This window comes from Arachis ipaensis, chromosome B8, assembly GCF_059453495.1.
Source record: "Arachis ipaensis isolate K30076 ecotype BB chromosome B8, ASM5945349v1, whole genome shotgun sequence".
Classification (NCBI taxonomy): Eukaryota; Viridiplantae; Streptophyta; class Magnoliopsida; order Fabales; family Fabaceae; genus Arachis; species Arachis ipaensis.
In genome coordinates, this window is record NC_142443.1 from 119,602,329 (window position 1) to 119,610,704 (window position 8,376).

The window sequence follows — 8,376 nt, forward strand, 5'->3', positions numbered from 1 at the left end:
GTTAAATATTATTGACTATAATATATAGAAATTCTTAGATATAGCTTTTGTTTAGACTGTTTAAGTTTATGTGAAATAGCCTCATAATCCATGTTCATATGTCTCTTTGCAAATATCATGTTATTTTCATAAAATGCAAGAAACTAAGTTGGTACAATCAGTTGTTTGTCTCTCTTTGGGCTGTGTATAGTTTATGAATCATGTTGAAATCATTCTTAATATGAAGTTTTAATTTCATAATCTTTGGGCCGTGTTTTCTTTGCGAGATATATGAACATGGATTAGTTTATGAATCATGCTGAAGTTTTATTAGCTGCTGGACTAGTTTGTGTTAATTTTAGCATGTTTGGCACCAAATTTTGAGTTATGTAAACCTTGCTTTATATGCAGAGCAAGATGACTGAAAACACTAATATTGAAGCAGCAGGGATGTCCGCTAGCACTCAACCATCTTCTCCACCGTCAGGTTTTCATAAGAATCGCTCAGCTGTCTGGGATCATTTTGATGTAGAGAATGCTACCGAGAAGAAGGATAAATGCAAATATTGTAGTAGCTTAATACAATATGGGAATGGAACCACCTCAATGGGTGGTCATTTGAGAAGATGCAAGCAAAATCCTAATAATGATTCGAACAAAAGAAGAAAAACAACAACCACCCCGACTATAGATGAGTGTGATATTTTAAATTCACCCAGTGCTTCCAAATTTTACCAAGAGGAGGCTCGAAGGGCACTTGTGGAAATGTTTATTGGAGAAGAGGTACCATTTCGCTTCGTTGAAAGCCCGAAATTCCGAAGATTTGTACATGCCCTACAAGCAAGATTCGAAGTTTCTTCACGGACTACATTAGCACGTGACATTGGAACTCTTTATGCTGAAGAGAAGATGAAGTTGCAAGATTTTCTCTCCGCAAATTGTGGTAGAGTATGTCTAACCACTGACACTTGGACTTCAATTCAAAATTTTACTTATATGAGTTTGACAGCACACTTTGTTGATTTGGATTGGAAATTACATAAAAAAAATACTTAATTTTTGTCAAGTGACAAGCCATTCAAGAGAGGTTATAGGAGCAACAATTGAATCTTATTTAAATAATTGGAATTCGAATCGGGTATTTAGTGTGACAGTTGATAATGCCTCGTCTAATAATGTTGCAATTAAATATCTGAAGTAGCGATTGAATTCTTGGAATAGCATTATTTTGAATGGTGAATTCATTCATATGAGGTGTTGTGCACATATTATAAATTAAATTGTAAAAGAAGGGTTAAAAGAGATTGATGAATCAGTCTTGAGGATTCGTAGTGCAGTAATATGTTAGATCTTCTCCATCTAGAGCTAGTAGGTTTCAAAAGTGTGTTGAACTAGAAAAACTCCAATATAAAGGCTTGCCTTGCATGGATGTTGAGACTAGGTGGATCTCTACCTATCAAATGTTAGAGGTAGCTTTGAAGCATCGCAAAGCATTTGAGTTGCTTGCTTTGAAAGATAATACCTATATAGGAGAGATGAATGGAGGAAAATGGAGAGGTGTTCCTTCTGATTCAGACTGGGAGTATGCTGAGTCCATTGTACCATTTTTGCGAGTGTCAGTGATGCCACTATACGTGTTTCTGGTACCTTATATGTTACCAGTGATATGTATATGAAGGAAGTATTTGCAATTGGACAATTTATTTGTCATTCTTGTGATTCTGTTGATTTTAGTACTATGTCAATGGCAGAAAGGATGATGGTTAAGTATGAGAAGTATTGGGGCAATCCTGATTTGGTGAATATGTTGTTATTGATTGCTATTGTACTTAATCCAATGCAAAAGATTGAGTATGTCAATTATTTCTTGGATTACTTATTTGGAGAAGAAAAAGGAGGCGAATTGAAGTCAAAGTTGTCCAAGTGCATAAAGTTACTTTATCAATAATACCAAAGTTCTGAGGAAGCAAGTGAAGCTGATACGCAAGATGTTCAAGCCAACAACATTAATACCGATCTTCATGGCATGGGCTTTTTTCTGCAAGCAACCAGTCGTAGAACAAATACAAGATTTGAACTTGATAGATATTTACAAGAAGAATGCGAGCCATAATCCCATAAATTCGATATACTAAACTGGTGGAAGGTCAACTCAACCCGATTTCCAATTCTTGGAAATATGGCTCGTGAGGTATTGGCTATACCTGTTTCTACGGTAGCTTCGGAGTCTGCATTTAGTACTAGAGGAAGAGTCCTCGATCCATACCACAGTTCCTTAACACCTAGAATGGTAGAGGCCTTAGTCTGCACAGGAGATTGGCTTAAGGAAGATCTCTTCTCTGCTTTAGATGATGATGGTGAAGTTCTTCATCAAGTTGATCAAGGTATAGAATTTTTTTCATATTTCTTCTCATTTTATTTTATTTTTGTTTTTGTCGTCTTTCTATTTTAGAATTTAGGTATTAGTTACCAATTAAAAGTTGTTGAATATAGACTTGATAATTAATTTGATTCCCTTGGCAGATATATTTTCCTCTAATGATGGTGCTTGTTCTATGGCGGCATCAATTGATAATCTTGATGATGACTAGGTATGCTTAATATTTTCATTTGGTTTAATACTTTCATTCAAAGATTTGTTTTAAAATGACAAAGGTATATTTTGTTATTTGCATATATATTTTCCTCAAAGGTTGTGGTTGTTTGATAATTTTGTTGGCAACTTGGTATCTTTTGATACTTTGTGGTTGTTGTTTTAGAGAGATTTTTTGGTGGTATTCTTTTGCTATTTTGAGAATGATTAAATGTTATATAGATTAGCTATTGTCATTAGATTTATAAAGAACCAAATTCTAGTTGTAATGAACCTATATACTTTAAAATGATTTAGTATTAATTTTACTTTTTAAAAAATTATGGTTTGAAAATTGATTTTCTAAAAACTGGTTTTAAAAGTAGATTTTTTGTTAAAATATCTGGTTTTAAAATTGGATTTTTGGTTGAAGAAACTGGTTTTAAAACTGGATTTTATAAAAAAAAAAACTGGATTTTAAATTTGAATTAAAAAAATCGGATTTAAAACTGGTTTATAAATAATATCAAATTTAAAATAAGTAAGTAAAATCGGATTGAAATTCTAAAACCGATTTAGAACCGATTTTTATTTTTTCAAACCGATTTAGAAACAATTTCTCTCTTCAATCTATTTCTGGTTTGATTTCATGAACCATAAAACTGGTTCTGAAGTGAATCCAATTTAGATTTATAAAAATCCAAACCATGCCCATCCCTAACTATACTAAGTTGTTCTTTGTTATACATAATGTTTTCTATAAAATATATTCACAAATGGAATTAAATTATATCTATAAATTTAAAAGAAAAAATAAGAATATTTTTATTAATTACAACTATTTCAATGATTATAATTTTATTATCATTTGAATAAATACTTCCAATTTGACCTCCGCCCTTTTCTTTCTTCGTATTTGACAATCTCACTCCACATACACCGAGGAGGATGCTTACCTAAAGAATTAAAATAATAATGGAATACACTAATTTCTCTCAATCCTCAATGTGCATAATTGCATATTATTGAATCATTTATTTGAGATTCTTATATATTCATAGTACAAAGAATGAAATGAGAACAAAGAACAAATTAATAAAGAATAGCTAACAACAAAAAAACGACTATAAACAATGTTTGCTATTTATGAGGGAAATGAAAGAATGAATGGAATGATATATATTATATATAATAATTAATGCCTCCAAGGTTTAATAAAAAATATATTCAGCTTGAAAGTGTGCAAGGCTTCAAGAACCACAACATGTCCAATGGCTTTGTTTCTCCTTTTCCATCAACTATTGTAGCATTACTTCTGCTGTTCATTGCTGGGAACTCTTTTGCGATTTCCTGGTTTTGCTCAACTTCTTGTAGGATTGCTCTTTCCTGTTACATATCAATCAAATGATTCATATTTTTATCTTTCACCAAAACTCAAAGGTTTCTATATACATGTAAGACAAATCAAATCATACTTCAGCACTAATCATACGGTGCACAGTTGTGAACCGTATGTACGAAAAGTTCAAAGTTTCTCAAAGTTTATATTAGCATATCGTCACATTGTGTTGTGCAAACAGTTCATGGACAACATATGAAGCAGCCAATATGAATCATAATGAAACAGAAGAAATTAAAGTTATTGGATGCATCGAAAAGTTCGAAATCCCACCATTTGAGAGATCAAGTATAAACAACAATGGACTGCTTTGTAACTAGAGTATGAATTTAAGCTGTGTAGAGTCAGCAGAATTGACCGCACAACACGGTATTAGTGAAGGAACAAGCAACAAGAAGCACAGAGTACACACAAAAGCATTCTTGCTCTCTCCATATGAAGCAATGAATTTAAGAAGATACTTTCAGGATATTTATCTTTCAGGATATTTATCTTATCATTAGTACACATAGCTTAGTATAGTACTGTCCTGTCAGTTTACTCAATCTGGAGTGTATGTCATCATGTTGTTTTGTGCTTGTGCACGCAAAGAAAAGCATTGGATGCACTGAAATGCTTCAAAATCCTACTTTGGATCAAAATAAAAGGAACGAACACAACTTTGGATCAAAGAACTGCCTTAAAACTAAGATCCCACCCCACTGCATATTCTTGCTCTCTCCATATGAAGCAATGAATTTAAGAAGATACTTTCAGGATATTTATCTTTCAGGATATTTATCTTATCATTAGTACACATAGCTTAGTATAGTACTGTCCTGTCAGTTTACTCAATCTGGAGTGTATGTCATCATGTTGTTTTGTGCTTGTGCACGCAAAGAAAAGCATTGGATGCACTGAAATGCTTCAAAATCCTACTTTGGATCAAAATAAAAGGAACGAACACAACTTTGGATCAAAGAACTGCCTTAAAACTAAGATCCCACCCCACTGCATATTTAGTATGAATGGCACTATTTTTTTACCATTGTCTAAATTCAGCTGAATTGATCTACCACAAAAGAGAAAGGGACACAGAAAAGAATCAGTTATTCTTGCACATTTATTTGGAGCAACATAATGACACTAACATAACTTGTGAGTCGGGTTATGAAAAATCTATGAATGAACACACTATGGTCTTGACAAAATTCTTTTAGGATTAGTTATCATTCATTTTCACTACCTACACAAAATTTCACTAATAAAAAAGTTAATATTGTCTTGTCAGTTATGTAATCACTATGAAGAGTGTGCTACATAAGGGATGGTAGTTACATACCATTAGCCTGGACTTAGGAGCCTTTGAAGGTGTAGCTTTATTCGGTCCGATTCTTGTGGCAGAGAAGCACTGAGGAGAGGGAGGATTCGTTCGAACTTGCTGTTGTAAGAGCTCCTCCCTTTTATGTCTTACATTCTCAATATTAAGAGATATTGGCACATTTTCTGACCCATCAGGTCTTCTGCAGAATACAATAATCCACAAATTGGTGGTTAACTCAAGGACTGCTATAATGGTATAAAACTTGTAGTAGTTGATATTCTAGTTAACCAACAGCTAGGAAAACAACTTTTTTTTTCCTTTGTGTTTTCTTTTTCTTTTATTTTTTTTTTCCTTTTAAGAAAAAGCTGAAACAAATGCATCCTTGATCTATGCACTAACAGTGCATGTTTACTAGCTGAAAGTCTTTACCATTCTTATGGGGATAAAACTATTTTCGAGACATCTATTTTATTTTCGTTTTCTAATGGATTATTTTTCAGGTCTATGACAATGAAGATTAATGCCAGCATAACTGTAAAGTGATGAAGTGAACAGGGACAAAAAGTACTTTTGTTTAAGCTCTTCAACAACATGATCTCATTCAGCAGCTCTAAGTCTGCAGATCATGTAAAACAATGACTCTAATGTGATGAAATGTAAAAAAATAAAATAGTTTTGTTTAATTTTATACAACATTCATAACCCTTGAATAACATGATATCATTTTGTATAGTTTTAATCATGCTATTTGTTCTTAAAGACCTAAATGGCTAACAACATGATATTGCCATTGTTCAATCCTCTGATATTATTCATGTTGTTATTTCCTTGATTCAAGCATTGTATCCAGTGGAATTGAAGAATATTGAGAATAAAACTATCTTCTTGGTGTTCTATGCAGTTACTTGTTGTACAGCCAAATTAGAAACTACAAGTGTCTTAGCATAAAAGAGAAATATTGATCACTAAAATTTCAATAAGGACTAACACTAAACATTCTATAAACAGTTAAACACATAGGCTCTGAGGGAGAAAATGCTTACTTCTTTCTCTGTAGCTTCCCGTTAACACTTGCACCATCCAGTTTTTCAGCCTTTCCCACTTCAATCAGTGGCTTCCTCTCTTTCTCTCTTCTATCTAACTCTGTCAAAGGTTGCACAGGAGATGGGGACTTCTCCACAGCCTCTTCACTCTTCAAAGGGTTCAAATTCTCAGCGTTTTCTCTCTCCCTAGCTCTTGTTGCCAATTTCTTCAACTCGTTGCAGAATTCTGTGATTTGATTCAGAATAGGCCGCCCTGCGAACAAATTCTTTGCAGAAAGAGTTGATCTCAACGAAGGTGCCTTGTTGTTCAGGAATGTGTCATCAGCTGGTTTTTTCTTCTCTTCACTTGACTTGACTGCAGCCTTCATGTACTTGAATGGATTCATTGGAGGTGTAAACACATTTGGGTTTTGGTTTTCGCTATCTTGGTTGAATCTTGATTTGCCATCTGGGGGAGAAGCTGATGGGAGGGTGGGCACCCTTCTCTTAATTTTTGCATCTCTGCACCAAAATTCATCAATATATATGTGTGTGTGCAGCAGGCTAATCAAAGAAATTCAGTGTTTTAACAGAACCTCAAATTGCATGGGAAAAGAAAATAATAGTAAAATAAATTTTTACTAGTAGTAAAGTACCTTCTATTTTGGTCACCAAGAGGAAGATTTTCTGAAACATAAGCCTTCAAGAGAAAAACATAATAAATAGTCAAGAAAATTTCAAGAGAGCAGTAAACAAATACTAATAATTGGAACCTCAGAACAGCAAATACAACCACTCAAAAGTAACATAGCAAGAGGGGAAAAAAAAATTCATCCTCCATAACTGAAACCTCAGAACAATGAACAGATGCATATAAAGTATCATAGCAATAAGAAAAACACGAATCTTTTAAGGAAATTAGCTACTTAAGCTTAAATCTTTAATTGGTGCAGAGACACCCTGAGAACAGAAATTGTCAAGTTTCTTAAACATTTCACACTTCCCCAGCATTCAAACGATAAAAGAACAAATGGACCTCGTGAATCATGCTGAAGAAAAACATGAACAATATAAGAAAATTAGCTAGTCAGATAGATTTTATTTGTTTGGGAGAGACCAAGAATAGAAACCGTCAAGTTTCCTTAATTTCTCACATTTTTCCAGTATCCAAACAATTAAAAAGAAAAGCTACTCGAGCTTAAATCCTTTCCTATTTGGGAAAGACGCAGAATAGAAAGTGTTTAGTTTCTTCAATTTCTCGCACTTTCACAGCATCCAAACATTAAAAGAATAAAATAGGTGAGTAATACATATACATATAAAGAAAGGCTAAAGATGAGAATGGAAAAACCTTGGAAGGAGTCTTTGATCTGAGAAAATCCTCTGCTGTCTTTGGATGCTTGCAATCTTAAACAACCACCACCAAATTAACAAGATAATTATTAACCAACAAAAAAAATTGCAAAATTTTTGGTAAACCCTAAATTGTGATTTGGGGATTACCGGGCCTGCAAAACCAAGCTTCGTCATCAACATGATTGAGGGAGTAATGATCAACGGACAAGAAGTCAACCCATTTGGGGGCGTTGATGTTCTCGTATAGGGCGTCTTCTACGAAGTTCCATTCTTGCGCTACTCTCTTCCAGTCTATCTTCGCAGGTTCCATAGAAAGAGAGAGCGAAAGCAGAAAGCGTTACGCCGTTGAGAGCGAGTGTAAGTGTGAGTGTGTGGTGTGAAATGTGAGTCGGGAGTAGAGTAGTGAAGGAGGGTGCAAATGTGACCGTTATGGGGTTAGAGGGAAAGAAGAGTGAACGTTGGGAACTGGGCTCAGACTCAGCTTGTTCTAGCTATTTATTTATTAATATTATATATTCCATGAGCCGATGACCGTTATCGATTGCTTCATTCATTAATATTATGTTATTGTATTATTATATTATTATTTTGGATAAGAATTTTGTTGTCCTATGTCCTTTGATTAAGTATACTATAAATATTTTTGATGTATTTAATGTATTAAAAATATAAAAAAAAGTTATTTTTATAATAAATAACATTATAACAAACACAAAAAAATAATAACATTAAAATATTTTCTTTT

The 8,376-nt window shown here is 33.5% G+C and overlaps 2 protein-coding genes across 2 annotated transcripts; one reads left to right on the plus strand and one right to left on the minus strand.

Annotated features, from left to right (window-relative positions):
* The first annotated feature begins 396 nt into the window (after nt 1–396).
* LOC148549420 (zinc finger BED domain-containing protein DAYSLEEPER-like) lies at nt 397–1,035 on the plus strand. Its single transcript, XM_088496293.1, has one exon. It carries the CDS (start codon nt 397–399, stop codon nt 1,033–1,035), a length of 639 nt encoding a protein of 212 aa, XP_088352419.1.
* Nucleotides 1,036–3,540: 2,505 nt separating this feature from the next.
* On the minus strand, nt 3,541–8,115 carry LOC107613346 (interferon-activable protein). Its single transcript, XM_016315311.3, has 6 exons — nt 7,779–8,115; nt 7,627–7,682; nt 6,932–6,975; nt 6,297–6,797; nt 5,272–5,452; nt 3,541–3,937 (listed from the first exon to the last, which is right to left on the minus strand). Exons 1-6 carry the CDS (start codon nt 7,939–7,941, stop codon nt 3,779–3,781), a joined length of 1,104 nt encoding a protein of 367 aa, XP_016170797.1. The 5' UTR covers nt 7,942–8,115; the 3' UTR covers nt 3,541–3,778.
* Between the last annotated feature and the right edge of the window lie 261 nt (nt 8,116–8,376).

What these genes read in the sequence shown, in the direction of transcription:
- LOC148549420 (XM_088496293.1), top strand. Translation starts at nt 397, where the DNA reads ATGACTGAAAACACTAATATTGAAGCAGCAGGGATGTCCGCTAGCACT.
- LOC107613346 (XM_016315311.3), bottom strand. Translation starts at nt 7,941, where the DNA reads ATGGAACCTGCGAAGATAGACTGGAAGAGAGTAGCGCAAGAATGGAAC. An exon ending in AGCTTGGTTTTGCAGGCCCG is followed by an intron (nt 7,683 to 7,778) that starts GTAATCCCCAAA and finishes TGGTTGTTTAAG; the next exon opens with ATTGCAAGCATCCAAAGACA. An exon ending in CTTGGTGACCAAAATAGAAG is followed by an intron (nt 6,798 to 6,931) that starts GTACTTTACTAC and finishes ATTTTGGTGCAG; the next exon opens with AGATGCAAAAATTAAGAGAA.